The following is a 17,034-nucleotide window of genomic DNA, read 5'->3' on the forward strand; positions in this document are numbered from 1 at the left end:
CCTGAGATTTTGTATGGCGGAACTTTTATGGGTACAAATTTAAGTTACACACACACACATAGGAAAAAAACACAAGTGCAAAACTGATCTACATGTTTGCAAATTATATTTTTGCAGACAAAGGTTTCTTGCACAACCACAAAATGATTCTGCAGGTTCAGATTTTTTCCACAAGCACAACTTGTTTTATACAACTTCAAAACATCATTTTTACATGCAAAATTTTTTTGTACACACAACCTGTCTCTGGCATGATCCTGATCCCATAGAAAACTTGCAGGATACCGGCCCTCGAGGACCGGAGTTTGACACCCATGAGCTAAAGGCTGGAAAACAGTCAGAATCTTCATCTTCATCAATGACTGAGCATAAAACTGAAAACTGAATTCTTGTCCAATTACAAACACTTGTGATTGTGTGACTATGTGAGTAAAGGGAGCAAAGTCTTTCAGAAACTATTGTAAAAGTTCTGACATATCCTTCCGTTCTGCTATTGGCTAACATGCTCATATGGTGTTGCATGAAGAAGTGTGTGTTTGGACTTCCTGTTTGGTTTCCTGATGGTCGCCTCATAAAGACTCCCGGCAGACCACTCCTGTCTCTGAGTGAGTCTTCAGAAGACATTTTATGCATTGTAAGGTAAACTGTGAATGTTTTTGTGAGGTGTGAACTTGACTTGTGTATTTTCTAGTCTGTATATTGTGTGTGTGCAGTTGTGTTCCAGCTGCTGATAAAGTTACTTCCTGTTCTGGCCAGGGCAAGTGTTACAGTTTTGATTTGTTTCTTTGATTTTTAAATGCATTAAAAATATCCAGGCCAACCAAAGTACAGCTCAGTAACAGTTCCCGTAACATCCTCAAGGATTTAGTCCTGGATTTAAATCCCAGCTGAGGTTTTTGGTTGGACTCATAAAGACTGAACTCTGTGTTTGAGCAGTGAAGTGAAGCTTCTGAATAAAAAGGAAGCAGCTGAACGTTAATGTCAGACACTGACTGACTTTGCTAACATCTGTTGGAGGAACATTTTACTCTGTTGCCAAACTTATTAGTGATCTCAGCATGATGTGATAATACTATTTAAATCTTAGGAGTCGTGATGACACCGGAGGACCTCTTGAACACCCTGGATGATCTGGGAGAGGATGATTTCATTAAATTCAAGTGGTTCCTGCAGCAGGCCGACAGCCTTCACGGTCGCCCAACCATCAAGAAGAGCCAACTGGAGATGGCAAACAGGTGGGACACTGTGGATCTGATGGTGCAGACCTACAGACTTCCTGGAGCTGTGGAGGTGACCAGGAAGGTTCTGGAGAGGATCAACAGGAACGACCTGCTGCAGAGTTTGTCTGCTAGCAGCTCACAAGCAGGAGGTAAATAACAGGAAGAGAAACATGATGCCACATTACAGAGCTGCAGCCGTCTCAGAGGGCATTTTCTATCATTTTAACACATGTTCTCGTCTGTCAGTGGATCACAGAGATGTTGGGAAGATTTTACACAATGAACGACCATCTTCCTCTCTGACTCAGGCTCCTCTTCATCAGAGTGAAGGTAAAAATTGTGGCTTCTTTTGTTAGAAAACCCTGAAAGATAAAACAGCTGCTTCTAGTCCCACTGAACCTTCAGACCCCTCCTTCAGAGCGCCTGCATTTTCATGCTTGGAGCCTTTCCTATATTCCACCATGAAGCTCTTCTTCCCTATCAAGGATCACACAAGTCAAAACCTGCTACAGACTGTAGTTAGTACAAATTTGAGATCTGTCACCTCATTGAGACGTCTGCTTTACTTAAATGCATAAACACAGGGGGTACATATTATTCCAAAAAGGAACTAAGATGACAAAGCAAACAAAACACAGCAAACAGCGAACAGTGTGACAAGCTAGTCCAAGGAGCTACGTTGCAACTTGGGTTTTGAGTTAATTGATATCAGAGATTTTTTTTACAACTGCAACAAAAATCATCAAACTCTTCACAAACCCACATGTCAACAATTTTATGGACAGCAGAGCAAATATATTCCAACATGAGACAAGTTAATTGGTTAATATGATAAGTCCCCATTAGTCTTACATCGTGTTCCCCCTCATATCTTTTTTTAAAGCTGGTTTATTGCTGAAGCACCTCTTTTGTTGTGCAATGCAGAGCCGTAAATCAAAACAACCTCTCTAGAAAGTCTCTGAGCTGGAAACCATCCTGATAGAGCCCAGTAGCTCAGATCCAGGACCACCAGGGAAGTTTCAGGAACAAGAATCAGAATGAGGAATGTCAGTAAGCTCTTAGATCAATCTCATGCACTTAGGTTTAAATCTGGGATATACTTGCTGTTAGCTACACGTCCGTGTACGTATCACGGCTGCCATGCGTTCATTTGTTTGGCATGTAGTCTGCTCGCGTTGACGCGAGTTATAGTGTCCCATGCACCAGCTGCAGTATTGACTTGAACGCTAGAGGCACTCATGCGAACTAAAACATGAATATGAGACCACAATGGTAAATATTTATTAAGAGCCGGACCGTGTCCACAACTATCGGCATCTTCATGAATTTTTTCTCCCTGTTGCAGAACGATAAACACTCATGCCTTAACAGTTGGCAACAGGTCAGTAAACTGTTGGGCTTTTCACTACGTGCTGTGTACTGCCAGCAGCAGTGACCTCTAGTGGCTGCACTGTCCTGCTATCGTCTTGCAGCAACTATATACACAAACGTATCGGAATGTACACTTGAGTACATAGCAAGTATATCCCAGCCTTTAGGGTTCACACATTTTTAGTGTTGCTTTAGTAAATTTAAAAATAAATTGGTACCAGTAAAACTGATGCCTCATATAGTCATTGAAACCTCTCAAACACTGTGCAGTGGTGTAAAAGCAGCTCCTCAATGTAGTCGACTCAGGTTTCATCCCACTCTTTCCTGTCTACCTACTGTACAACAAAGACCACCAGAGCCCATTACAAGACATGAAATCCATAAAATTCCTTACATTGTACCTGCTCCCGCTCAGCCATCAGTCATCTATAATTCTCGTTCTGCTGTTATGCTGATGACATTCAACTATATGTGAAAATTGATACATGCCTTTATCATCATAATAACTCTCCAAGACCTGCACAATGAGGGACCAGGTTTTCTGGTTCACTGTTCCACAGGTGGAATTCCCTCTGTGACAACTTTAGGACTCCACAGAGTCTGAAGAGGTTAAACAAGGGAACTCAAAAGCTTCCATTTAAGAGACATTTTCATAGCTAACTCCACAATGCTTTATGCTTTGATTGCTGAGTGTTCCTGTTTGACACAGGTGTGATGGTTCCAGTTCCTGAGCCACAACCGATCACATATTACCAACAGATGCTTCAATCAAACTTCCAGGACACGTTCATGTGTGTACAAGAAGGCTGGGCAGAAGATCAACCACGTCTGGTTGATATCTACACCGAGCTGTACATCACAGCTGGGTGTGACGTACACATCAACACACAGCATGAGGTCCGGCAGATTGAGACCGGGAGGAAGCCAGCAGACACGAAGACACCAGTGAAGCACAGTGACATGTTCAAACATCCTTCTGGAGAGTACAGACCCATAAAAACAGTGCTGACTAATGGAATTGCAGGAATTGGAAAAACATTCCTCGTCCAAAAGTTTGTGTTGGACTGGGCTGAACAAAGGTCCAACCAAGATGTACATCTTCTTTTTCCCTTTACCTTCAGACAGCTGAATCCACTGAAAGGAGAAAAGTTGAGTTTGGCAGAGCTCATTCATGAATGCATCCCAGAAACTTTAGACATCACAGGTGAGGCTCTTAACTCCATCTTTACAACTCTGCAGTCATCAGGAAACAGCAACTATGACAAGAGCAAATTCAAGCTTCTGTTTGTGTTTGACGGACTGGATGAGAGCCGCCTTCATCTGGACCTTCATGCTGACCGCATTGGCTCTGTTGATGTAACAAAATCAACTACAGCCCATGTCCTACTGAGGAATCTTATCAGTGGAAAGCTGCTACGCTCAGCTCGCATCTGGATAACTACACGACCTGCAGCAGCCAATCAGATCCCTCGACAGTTTATCAGCTGTACCACTGAAGTCAGGGGCTTTACTGACCCTCAGAAGGAGGAGTACTTCAGGAAGAGGTTCAGAGATGAAGAGCAGGCCAACAGAATCATCTCCCACATCAAGAGATCACGAAGCCTCCACATCATGTGCCACATCCCAGTCTTCTGCTGGATCACTGCTACAGTTCTGGAGGATGTGCTGGAAACCAGAGAGGGAGGAGAGCTTCCCAAGACCCTGACTGAGATGTACACAGAGTTCCTGCTGTTTCAGATGGATCGGACAAGAGACAAGTACGGTCCAGAGAGGTGCATCCAGTACATTAAGTCATTAGCTAAACTGGCTTTTCATCAGCTGGAGACGGGCAACCTGATCTTCTACGGGAAAGACCTGAGAGAGAGTGGCGTTGATTTCAGAGAAGCCTCAGTGTGCTCAGGAGTGTTCACAGAGATCTTCAGAGAAGAGCGTGGAAGAAATGAGAGAGACAAGATGTTCAGCTTTGTCCATCTGAGTGTTCAGGAGTTTCTGGCTGCTGTTTATGTGAGGATGTCACTTATTAACAACAACAAAAGCAAGATGTCTTTCCCACAACGGTCACTGAAAAACCTTCATGTACTTTTAATTAAAACTTCTTCAAAGAAGATCCACAGGATTTACATCGACAAGGCCTTACAGAGTCCCAGTGGCCACCTGGACTTGTTCGTCCGGTTTCTCTTGGGTCTTTCTATGCAGACCAATCAGGATAAACTAAAAGACCTGCTAATAAAGTCAGACTTTAGCTCAGGGACCAATCAGAAAACAGTTGAGTACATCAAGGAGAAGCTCAGTGAGAATCTGTCTGCAGAGAGAAGCATCAATCTGTTCCACTGTCTGAATGAACTGAACGATGGTTCTCTAGTGGAGGAGATCCAACAGTCCCTGAGATCAGGACGTCTGTCCCCAGATGTTCTGTCTCCTGCTCAGTGGTCGGCTCTGGTTTTCATCTTACTGTCATCAGAGGAAGATCTGGAGGTGTTTGAGCTGAAGAAATACTTAGCTTCAGAGGAGGCCCTTCTGAGGCTGCTGCCAGTGGTCAAAGCCTCCAACAAAGCTCTGTAGGTGCTCAGAAAGCTGCACACACTGACTTTAGAACGTGTCCAGGTTATTGTAAAAACACTCAAATTTACTAGAGTGTATAAAAACATGAGTTTAACTGTCTTCCAGGCTGAGTAGCTGTAATCTCTCAGAGAGAAGCTGTGAAGCTCTGTCCTCAGTTCTCAGCTCCCAGTCCTCCAGTCTGAGAGACCTGGACCTGAGTAACAACGACCTGCAGGACTCAGGAGTGAAGCAGCTGTCTGATGGACTGCAAAGTCCTCACTGTAGACTGGAGACCCTCAGGTCAGGTTTAACCAGCTGGAACATGCAAATGTTTCTTATTTTGTTCATTTACTTTTATTTAGTCAGAAAACTATTATGGACAAATTCTTTTAGTATTTCCAATCACAGCAAAGCAAAAGCAAAGGCTTTTTAGGGAGTTGTGAAAGAAGTAAGAAAACCCAAGTTAAAACTAAGAAGCACACAGTATTTAAAGAAAAGGAACCAGAAAATAGAATGCAGTGGTGTGTTTGAAGGATCTGATGGCATAAATAACGGATTCATCAGCATAGATATGAACAAAAGACTCGTCTTAAGAATGAATAACACATTTATAGAGGGAAATATTGTTTGGCCGATGATTGAGCCCTGAGTCACCCTGCCGATGACAGAAAGGAGTTGAGTGAAAATACATTGATCAATTGAACCTATAATTAAGGAACTCTGAGAACTCCTCTGACACACCAATGGTGACCAACCTAACTGCGGGGAATGAAATGACAAAAATTCAACAAAGATTACAGCAAACATTGTTTAGTATTTATAACAAATATCAATTACTTTAAGGGTTGCAGTGGCACGGCAATAACCAAATAAAAAAAGACAGGCCGAATATCATAAAGATCTGGGTCTTAAGTTGCAAGGTTTTCCAATATTTTACATAAACAAGCTAAGAAAAGAAACAGGTCTGAAACAATTGGTATTACAATGATGAGGTCAAACTGAAGCCTCTCTCCATGTCTGCTGTATGGAGTGAGAGAATCTGATGTTTAAAATCTCTTACAGAAAACATTGTAAAATAACTGCAGTAATTAGTCTTTTTGGTGGCTTTTAGTTGTCTGTCTGTTAGCAGCGTAACTCAGAATGTTATGGATGGATTTTCATTAAATTTTCAGGAAATCTCAGACATCAATAAGGAACAAGTGATTAGTTTTAGGGTGAGATCAAGATCAATGCCTGGATCCAGAAATTGTTTTAAAAGATTCTTTATTTTCAGGAGATAGTAATATTGTTGTCACTAGAGCTTCTAACTCAAAAATAATGCCTACAGTCACAGGAAAAAAGACTTTACAATGGCTTTTTGCCAATGATTGATGATCTAAGGGGGAACATCAGGGATTTGTGGAATAATGTCATAAAAGTATTTAATCTCCCACCAGTAAACTGAACTAGAGTGGAAACATTTCCCTTTAAGTACACAGGAGTTTGGCTACCGTTAATTCATAAAACCCAAATTAAGCTGATGGTCATAAGATGGATTTAGTTTTTAAACAGTATGACTGAGTGTATGACCGACTGCCCTCCAGGCTGAGCAGCTGTAACCTGTCAGAGAGAAGCTGGGAAGCTCTTTCCTCGGTTCTCAGCTCCAGTCTGACAGAACTGGACCTGAGAAACAACAACCTGGAAGATTCGGGAGTAAAGCTGCTTTCTGTTGCACTGAAAAGCCCTCAAAGTGTCCTGGAAACCCTCAGGTCAGACCCTGTTAATATTTTTATCTTAACTTGCAATCTCTAAGCCCTTGTTCATCCCAGTCTGCCTCCTCCTTTTTGGTTTTTATTATTATTTTTATGGTCTTTTGTTTGTTTTCTGTCAGGCTGAATCAAACAGGTCTGACAAATAACTGCTGTCAGGAATTCTCATCGGTTCTGAGCTCCCAGTTTCCTAATCTGAGAGAGCTGGACCTGAGTAACAACGACCTGCAGGATTCAGGAGTGAAGCAGCTCTCTTGTGGACTAGAGAGTAAACATTGTACTCTGGAAACTCTCAGGTATCAGAAATTTGCAAGAAAATGGAAAGCTCAAGATATTTATTTGTTTATTATGCCTGATAAAAGTTTGGACCCATTAGACTGTTTTAGTGTTTGGCCAAATGTAGAAAACCATCTGGAACCAGACCGACGGTTTTAATTAAACCCTTTCCAGCACTGCTTTGTCAGTAGTGATGAATGCAGCATCAAACCTTTGCTGCTGTACAGCAACGAACAGCTTATGTGACGTACTGAGGATTATTGCCACCAGCCAGACCAAGTTAAACTTATAAATCACAATTTAGTTAATCAAAAATACTGACTAGCATGCCGTCCAGTCTCAGTGAGAAGGAATAAAAACTAAACTTCAACATGTAAGTTAAGTTTTAACATTCATTTCTGAATGAAAGATAAACAGGAATACATGCAACATGAGTACAAAGTACACTGTCCAAATGCACACTGCAGGATTAGTATTATTAGTACCTTACTTTGGTATTAGGTGAGGAACATTGGCTGAGTCGTCCGTTAGCCAGACGCTTGGCAGTCCAAACCCGCTTCATCACTATCAGCCTGTCCTTGAGCAAGAATGTGTATGAATGTAAATTAAAGCCCCATTTCCAACAACAGGATGGTTTGGTTCGGTAAATCCTAATCTCTGTTGCATTTCCACAGCAACCGTACTCTTACCCAGTAGGCAGCGTATCAGCCAGATAGACGTTAGATATGTGATAACATCGTTTCATAGCAGCATGACATTTTCCTTGAATTCTCAGGAAGAAGAAGGTGACCCAAAAGAAAGAAGGAGGATGATGGACATCCAGCTGGTTGTCTCCTTTCTTCTTGTCATGTGGCTTTAAACAAGAAATCCGTTGTATATTTTAACATGGATCTGCACCTGCTTTGTCCTCATTGCTGGGTCATTCAGGAAACTGATGATTCTTTCCACCAATCAGTGGATTGCAATATGTCAAGCTCCACCCATTTGGGTCAGATCAGTTAGATTAGGATTCCAACAGAAGGGTCCCAAAAAAGTAGGATGGCTTGGATTGGATATTCTGGTACCCCTCTCATTTTTTGTCTGTGGAACCAGAAAAATGCATACCAACCCAGACCAGTTGGTGGAAACTGGGATTTTGGTGGTGTCGGCACCAGTTGGCTGCCATTTAGCTGTGGCTACACATGCAGCTTACTACCGCCTGTGTATAAATGTGGAATGAATAATGGATTCTATATACAGTGCTTTGAGTCCCTTGAAATGCATGATATAAAAACTATTACGTCTCATTTCCACCAACGGTTTGGGGCAGGATGTGAAAAACTAGGAAGGGTACACTAAGATCTGATCTGACCCATCCTACTTTGTTAGGACCCTTCCTTTGGGGTACCAATCTAATGGCCCAACCCAAAAGTGATTGGTTCTACACTAAGGACGGCGCTGCAATGATGTCATGCTGTTACGTAACTGAGGCGTCTATCGCTATCCAGCTGAAACTCCGCTACTAGGTAAGGTTATAGTTGGCTGTATCCAAACCCTAACCGTCCCATCCCGACCTGCACTCGTTGGTGGAAATGAGGCTATAAGCAACATTCTCAGACAGAAATCCCAAAAATAATAAATGTTGACCCACTACAGGAGCGCCTATAAGGAGGTGAGCTCAAAGGGTGCATGTAGATGACTGGCAAAAGAGCACTACACAGAAAAACGATGGAGCAGAGAAATAATAAACAGGGGCCATTAAAAAAACATAGAACCATGAGCACATGGAAAATGCATGACTTAAACAAAAATAATAGGATCATTGATGCTTATCTTCGTTGTCATGATTTTCAGTTATGTTCTCCAAAACCAGAATCCAGTCAAATTAATGAAAAGACCTCTTGAACGAGTGGTGCTGAAACACTTGACTGCTGCTGTGTACTTATGTGTCTGCAGGTTGTCGGGCTGCATGGTCTCAGAGGAAGGATGTGCTTCTCTGGAGTCAGCTCTGAGGTCCAATCCTTCCCACCTGAGAGAGCTGGACCTGAGCTACAACCATCCAGGAGACTCAGGAATGAAGCTGCTGTCCGCTGTCCTGGAGGATCCGCAATGCAGACTCAGCATCCTCAAGTCAGAGGGATGGATGGATGAATGGATGGATGAATGGATGGATGATGGATGGATGGATAGATGGATGGATGGATGATGGATGGATGGATGGATGGATGGATGGATGGATGGATGGATGAATGGATGGATGATGGATGGATGGATGGATGGATGGAGGGAGGGAGGGAAGGAGGGAAGGAGCAGCCTTTCCCTTTTCTGGGGGGTCTTGAGATAATGTCATGGGCTTGCCAGACTTTTGAACAACGTATGTTATCTTGTGGCTTAAAAAACTTTGGGAACCAAAAACGAATAATTATTCAGAGATATTAAACAAATAATCACGACACAAACAATAAAAGCTCTTTAGGTGTAGAGGCATGGGAGTTCAGAGTCTGTTATCTTTATATTCCCAATTCTGTGGGTCTCACAAAAGATTTAGCTTGTTTCGTAAAGATTTGTTGGATGTGTTTGAAGCTGTATAAAAACCTTCAGTGAAGGAGGATCTGAATGTCCATTCAGAATTTGCTTCATCTTCCAGGTTTGAACATGGTGGAAAGCAGAGGCTGAAACCTGGTCTGAAGAAATGTGAGTCTGCGTTCAGTTTGATGCACCACCATGTGTGTCAGCTGAAAAAACAGCTTCTGTTATACATCTTTCTGTATCCCTCAGATTTCTGCCAACTCACTCTGGACACAAACACAGCTCAGAAAAGGCTGAAACTGTCTGAGGACAACAGGAAGGTAACCATTTTCAGAGAGCAGCAGCCATATCCTGATCATCCTGAGAGATTTCACTTCAGTCAGCTGCTGTGCACAGAGGGCCTGACTGGCCGCTGTTACTGGGAGGTGGAGTGGGGAGGAGTGGTTCATATAGCTGTGAGTTACAGAGGGATCAGACGGAAAGGAAACAGAGATGAATGCCTGTTTGGAAGGAACGATCAGTCTTGGTGCCTGAGCTGCTCTGATGCTGGTTACTCTGTTGGGCATCATAAAAAAGAAGCAGTTCTCCTCTCCTCCTCCTCGGTCTCTAAAAGAATAGCAGTGTATGTGGACTCTCTTGCTGGTACTTTGTCCTTCTACAGCATCTTCTCCGACTCCCAGATCCACCTCCACACCTTCTACGCCACAATTATCCAACCTCTTTACGCTGGATTTGGGTTCTGGTATGGTGGCTCTGGATCCTCAGTCACCTTATGTTCCCTGCAGGAAGAAGAGCATCATCCTGAGTAGAGACACGTGGACACACATTTACATTAGATATTTACATTAAACCATTACTTATGCACAAGCAAATAATGGAAATGTTTTTATATGTCCAGTTAAAAAACTAAATGTTGTTGCCTCCTGTAAATAGCTTTTACATTCCAATTTCACTTCAATCTTTGTCATTCTGGTAAATGTTCAGTCATTGGACAACAATCTGAATGAACTTCGGAGCAGGATGGAGTTTCAACGGGAGATTAACACCTGTAACGTTTTTGCGGAAACTTGGCTCGACCCCTCGATCCCGGACTACGCCATTCATCCAGAGGGACTCTCCATTTATCGACTGGACCGGACCAAACATTCAGGAAAGAACGAGGGATGTGGTGTCTGTTTGATGCTGAACAACAAGTGGTGCTCAGATGTGGAATTATTTCTACGGGCTGTACTCCGGGCCTGGAGAACCTCATGATGCCGGCCTTATTCTCTTCTGCGTGAGTTCACATCGGTTGTCATGACAGCAGTGTATGTTCCACCACATGCTGAAACCTGTCATAACTCAGGTGATTGGACTCAATAAAACTCAGAATCCCAGGGATAGGTATAAGATCTTTACTGTACACAGCAAATATTATGAATGTGCAATCCGGTCTCTTTCCGATCAGATGTCTGTGGACACACGAGACAGGGGTTAGGAAGCAGGTAGAGGAAGATGGTAATGAGTGGGTGTAAAGATTCACGTACCAGCAGAGGTAATTCCATCATGTGACTGAGTGAGGTATCCGGAGACTGGGGAGAGGCAGCCGGGAGGGAGACCGCTGGGGTGTGGGAGAAAACTGCTGAACAAAGAAGATGTCAGTGGAGGAGGAGCAGTGGGGTATCCGTGGGTTCCCGATGGGGAAGAAAGGTTTAGTCCATGATCCGATTTCCAATCCTGTTAACAAATCCAGAGGTCAAAGAGCCAGGTAATCCAAACACAACCAAAGCAGAGTATCAGACAGAGACGGAATCCAGGTCCAAAACACAAGGTCGACGGCAGGCATCAGCCATAATGATAAATGGGAGGAGATGATGCATTCAGGGCAGCTGGAAAATCTGAGCATCATACCACGGAGCATGACAGAAACCAACGAGGCCATGGAAGAACTGTTTGAAGTTATCGACAGGGCAGAGACTTCATGGCCAGAGGCGGCGTTTATTGTAGCCGTGGATTTTAACAGCACCAACCTGAGGAAAGTCCTGCTGAGATGCCAACACATCAGCTGTTCTATGCTGGCAAGAACACACTCCATCATGTTTACACCCCTTACGCAAACACGTATAAGGCCCTCCCTCGCTCTCCTTTAGAGAAATCTGATCACATCTCAGTTCTGCTGCTGCCTTCCTATAGACAGAAACTGAAGGGACACGGACCATTCAGCAGTGGTTCGTCCAGTCAAGTTGCAGCATTTAAGCCCGTCCCACCAGCTCAGGGACAGCTTCATACCGCAGGACATGAGATGCTGTCAGCAGCAACGCCACCTTCAAATAACAACATCTTCTTATTGCTTATTGTATGTTTACTGTAGAACTTATTTGTAGTATTCTTTTTGTGTTTGACTATTTTCATGTGGTTTATATTCTTTTTAACATTGTTAGGAGAACCTGGGATCTAAGAAGTTCACTGCCAATGATTATTGATGTAATTGTTGTGCAATGACAATAAATTCATTCATTTATTCATTCATTGATTAGCCTGGTTCTTGCAAATGACCAACAAGATGGCGCCTGGTTGCCGGGCTGCCATCACTCCCTGACATTTGTTTGTATTTGTGCTCTTTTTGGCTCATTCATAAAAAATGAGACTATGCTGGTCTATGATCATTAAACATTGTCACCATAATCTAGTCCCATTTATTAATGGTTGATGTAGCCCTGTACACAGTTCATATAAGTTACAGGGCATAAAAGACAATTACAAGTGTAATAAAAGTATAAGTTTCAGAAAAGAGTTTGTAAATAGAGTTCATGATGGTTAAAATTGTTAAAAAGCATGCTGGTTTAAAAGCATAAATATAATATGTACAAGTTAATGAGACTATTTACAGTTAAAAGATGAATTCATATCAAAGTCTTGGGTTTATCTGAGAGAGGAGAGAAATTGTGGTAATGCGTAACCTAACCTGTTACCTGTTTTAGGTCAATTATCTAATTCCTGTTTTGCAATTGGTTGTTTATCCTCACGAGCCAATCAGAGTACCATCACCCGTTAAGGGGCGGGACTACTGGCACAGGTTAGTGTGGAGGGTAGTGAGCATGCGAGAGAAAAAGATGCAGAAGCTGTTGAACAGAGAGCGAACTGAGAAGGCCTCGTGGTGTAGGAAGCATTAAAGTTTTGTTGTGAAGGTCGACTACCCGTGGTCCTGATAAGAACTTTCAGTGTGACCTGCAAGAGGAGCCGGACGTTGGTGAGAGAGAGACTGGTTTCCAGCCGATGGCCCTGCTGTTTTGTGCCCCCTGCGGTTTGGCTGTGGTACCCTGTCGCACATGGCCCGTGTCCTGCCGGTTTTCTCCTTTTGGTGACAGTCATCCCCATCACCATTTGCCATAGAGAGGCCCGTATTCCCCATTTACTTTCTGCCCTTACTGACATAACTTTGGATCCGTGAGTACATTTTTTCCAATGCACGTGCTTTTATTTTATGCTCAGTTTGAGTGAATCGGCCATTACAGTTTTAAGGCCCAACGCACACAAGCACCGAACAGGCCTGCAACGGGTTGGGTTTTATTTAAGATCAGCTAAGTCTTTTTTTTGTTTTGGGAAACAAAAGGTTTATTTACTGGTGGTTTTATTTTGAACCATTATTTACTATTGTGTTGTGCCACTTTGTGAGATATCCTTATTTATTTTAAGACACCCAAATCTTATTTCATTTTTGTAAATAAATTTTTGTAAATATTTTCTTATCCAAGATACAGTTGTGGTGGTCATTATAAAAGGTTATACAGTATACATTAACAAAATAACATAGAAAAAAACAGTTATATTTCCATATAACGAGCCCAGGCCCAGTCTCATTGTATTAACCACTCCAGCTTCATTTTAACTACATGGGACCTGGGTTACATAAATTGGAGGCACCGCTGGGATTTGTATTAATGTATGCTGTGATTGCATTAGTGTATGCTGGAAATTGAGAGTAACTGTACCCCACAACTTGAGAGCATTAGTATAAAATCAACGTGCAAAACAGTAACTAAGAGTAATTCAAGTAAATGGCAGAAATGGCAGGTCAAACAAGCAGTCCATCTCAGCGTGAGCTGATTAACTGGTGCAAAGGAGAATCCTTAGATTTAAAGCATGCCCTTCTGTTACATGGAGTGCCTGAAGGTGTTTCCAAAGAAGACATTGCAGAAACAGCAGAGACCATCAAAGCTTTGGGAAAAGTTACAGTTAGAGGCCAAATGTATCACCCTCAACAACAATCAGTGATGGTGTTATGTCAGTGTCGTGAAGAGATCGACCCCTCTAAAATCCCACCTGAGATTATTCCTATAAGTGGAGGTAGTAGCTGGAAATCTGTTTATTACACCGAGCCTCAGCTTGATGACTTTGAAGAGAAGCTATCTACCTTTTTGCAGAGTGCAGGGAAAACCTTAGAGGACATCCAAGGTCTATGTTCCCCCACTAAAGGAGGTGATAGTAACTCTGCAGACATCATCCGTGCGGTTGGAGATGCTATGAGTAGAGTAAACCCACAACCTGACAGTCACCCATACAGGCGTCTGCGGACATTCTCTGGAGTCAGTCCCACTCCCACTGGAGAAGAGACTTTAGATAACTGGTTGGAGCAAGCAACACTCTTAGTGGAGGAAGGTGAGTGCTCCAATAAAGAGAAACGACGTCGGATACTGGAAAGTCTTAAAGGGCCCGCCTCGGAAATCGTTCAAGCTGTGCGTTTGACTCAACCCGATGTTAGCCCACATGAATACATAAAGGCTATAGAGAGCATTTTTGGCACAATAGAATCCCCAGAAGAACTATACTTGTCATTTAGAGCCCTTCACCAACATCCTGGTGAACGTCTATCTGAGTTTCTACGAAGAGTAGAGAGATCTCTTGGTAAGGTAGTACAGGCGGGTGGTTTACCGGTTAGCGCTGCCAACAGTGCCCGTTTAGAGCAGCTTCTTAGAGGGTCCACCTCTGAACTCATGTTGCTTCAGTTGAGAATTAGGGAACGAAATAGTAATCCCCCTACGTTCTTGAACCTGTTAAGAGAAGTGATGGAAGAGGAAGGTCGGCAGTCTGTCAGACAAAGCCACGTGTCACACATGCGTCCTCAGCGTGTACGCACTGTTCAAGCTGAAAAGGAGAAAGAACCTGAATCAGTCTCTAGGATTGAACTACAAGCTCAGATTAAAGAGTTGAGAGAGCAGTTGGAGCAGAAAAGCCACCTACAACCTCAGCCACCCTCTGATGAGTCCTTTAAAGGTTCTAAAGAGAAACATAAACTCAAAACTGATTCACAGAGTGAACTGCAAGCACTCAGGAAACAAGTGAAAGCCTTAGAAAATAAAATGAGTGTGATGGCTGTGAAATACACATCTGACCCCCGACTGGAACGCACACACCAGCCCCACCAACAAAAAACAGTCCCAGATCACAAGCCTGCTCATGTCAAAGTCTTCTCTCCCCGACAAGATGATGAGTTTTTCTGTTATCGGTGTGGTGAAAATGGCCACATAGCCACCAGATGTACTGCCCCTGAAAATCTTCAGAAAGTTATCAGAAAACTCATACGCTTGGTGCGAGTTTCCAATTCACCTACCAAAGAAAGCTCAAGGCCTGCAGCTGAAGAGCAGTGTGTAGCTAGAGTCAACAAGGCTGAAGTCCCAGAACCTACCACTGAGTTGCCTGAAGGTCTTGTAGGTCCATCATTTATTCACACCATTAAAGTTAACGATGTGGTCTGTGATGCTCTCATCGACAGTGGGTCTAATGTGACTATCATTTTTGAAAGCTGGTATAACCAACACTTACCCGATGTCCCGATAAAACCCCTCTCTGGTCTTGGACTCTGGGGCCTATCTGATGCTGAATTTCCTTACAAAGGATACGTTGTGGTTGAGATGGAGTTCGCTGAAGAGATCACTGGTGTGTCAGGACGAGTAGAAGTGCTCGCTTTAATTTGCCCTGAGCCAAGAAACCAACAACAGACCCCCATATTGGTTGGCACAAATACATCTCTGTTCCGTCGCTTATGGGAGCTGGTGAAAACCAAAAGTGATGAGAACATTGTGTACTCAAGGAGGATTCAGTCTGTTTACGCCCCTGTTAAAGCACGAGAGCAGGTAACCAAGGATGAAGTCTTGGGACAGATAAAGTGGAAAGGGCCTGGCTCCCTCACCATTTCTCCAGGTGCAAAATACTATGCAACATGCAAAGTGGAGAGACAGAGTGCTCCGACCAAAGACCTTGTACTGATTGATGCCCCCACTGACCAGTTACTCCCCGCTGGTCTGCTGGTACAGCCTGGCGTGCTCTCAGATGCTAACATAGACAATAACAGCTTTACTGTCCTCATTCAAAATGAGTCAAAAAGGACAACTTCCCTCCCAGTTGGTACCATTATTGCTGAGATGTATGCTGTGGACACAGTTACCCCAGTTCAGCCTTCAAACCTCCCAGCTGAAACCATAGACCCAAGTGTCTTCAAGTTTGGGGACTCTCCGATTCCCGAAGAGTGGAAGAGTCGGCTTCAGCAGAAATTAGCTGAGAGGCGGAATGTTTTCTCATTGCATGAGTGGGATGTTGGTTGCGCCAAGGGTGTTGAACATCAGATACGCCTGCATGACCCCAGACCTTTCAGGGAAAGGTCAAGGAGAATAGCCCCTGCAGACATAGATGATGTGCGGCGGCATCTACAACAATTAATGGCCGTTGGCATTATCGCTGAGTCCCGTAGCCCATACGCCTCACCGATAGTTGTAGTACGCAAAAAGAACGGAACCATAAGAATCTGTATTGATTACAGAACCCTTAACAACCGCACCACACCAGACCAGTACACAATGCCACGCATTGACGATGCCCTGGATTCTTTATCAGGAAGCCAGTGGTTCTCAGTTCTAGATCTGCGCAGTGGTTATTACCAGATAGAGATGGCTCCGGAGGACAAAGAGAAGACAGCGTTCATTTGCCCTCTCGGTTTCTATCAGTTTGAGCGCATGCCCCAAGGAATCACAGGAGCGCCAGCAACATTTCAGCGCTTGATGGAAAAGGCCATTGGAGACATGCATCTTCTTGAAGCCCTCGTGTACTTGGATGATATCATCATTTTCGGCAAGACCCTGGAGGAGCATGAACAACGCCTTTTCAAGGTGTTGGACAGATTGGAGGAGGTCGGATTGAAGGTCTCCATTGACAAATGCCAGTTCTGTCAACCTGAGGTCAAGTATGTGGGTCACATTGTTTCTGCTAATGGAATAGCTACCGATCCAGACAAAGTGGAAGTAGTAAAACACTGGAAAGAGCCCACTCACCTGAAACAGCTAAAGTCCTTCCTTGGGTTTTGCAGTTATTATCGGAGATTCATTGCAAATTACTCC

The 17,034-nt window shown here is 43.4% G+C and overlaps 1 protein-coding gene across 2 annotated transcripts; it reads left to right on the forward strand.

The window, feature by feature from the left end:
• Nucleotides 1–564: 564 nt before the first annotated feature.
• On the forward strand, nt 565–11,568 carry LOC121638249 (NACHT, LRR and PYD domains-containing protein 12-like). 2 transcript variants are annotated; one of them, XM_041982908.1, is made up of 10 exons: nt 565–639; nt 1,088–1,369; nt 1,467–1,550; nt 3,301–5,149; nt 5,259–5,432; nt 6,716–6,880; nt 7,003–7,176; nt 9,092–9,265; nt 9,783–9,829; nt 9,914–11,568. In XM_041982908.1, exons 2-10 carry the CDS (start codon nt 1,096–1,098, stop codon nt 10,471–10,473), a joined length of 3,501 nt encoding a protein of 1,166 aa, XP_041838842.1. In that variant the 5' UTR covers nt 565–639; nt 1,088–1,095; the 3' UTR covers nt 10,474–11,568. The 2 variants fall into 2 exon arrangements, with proteins under 2 accessions (XP_041838842.1, XP_041838843.1); XM_041982909.1 differs by having other exon boundaries at nt 567–634.
• Nucleotides 11,569–17,034: the final 5,466 nt, after the last annotated feature.

The sequence above is a fragment of the Melanotaenia boesemani genome, chromosome 4, assembly GCF_017639745.1.
Source record: "Melanotaenia boesemani isolate fMelBoe1 chromosome 4, fMelBoe1.pri, whole genome shotgun sequence".
Lineage (NCBI taxonomy): Eukaryota > Metazoa > Chordata > Actinopteri > Atheriniformes > Melanotaeniidae > Melanotaenia > Melanotaenia boesemani.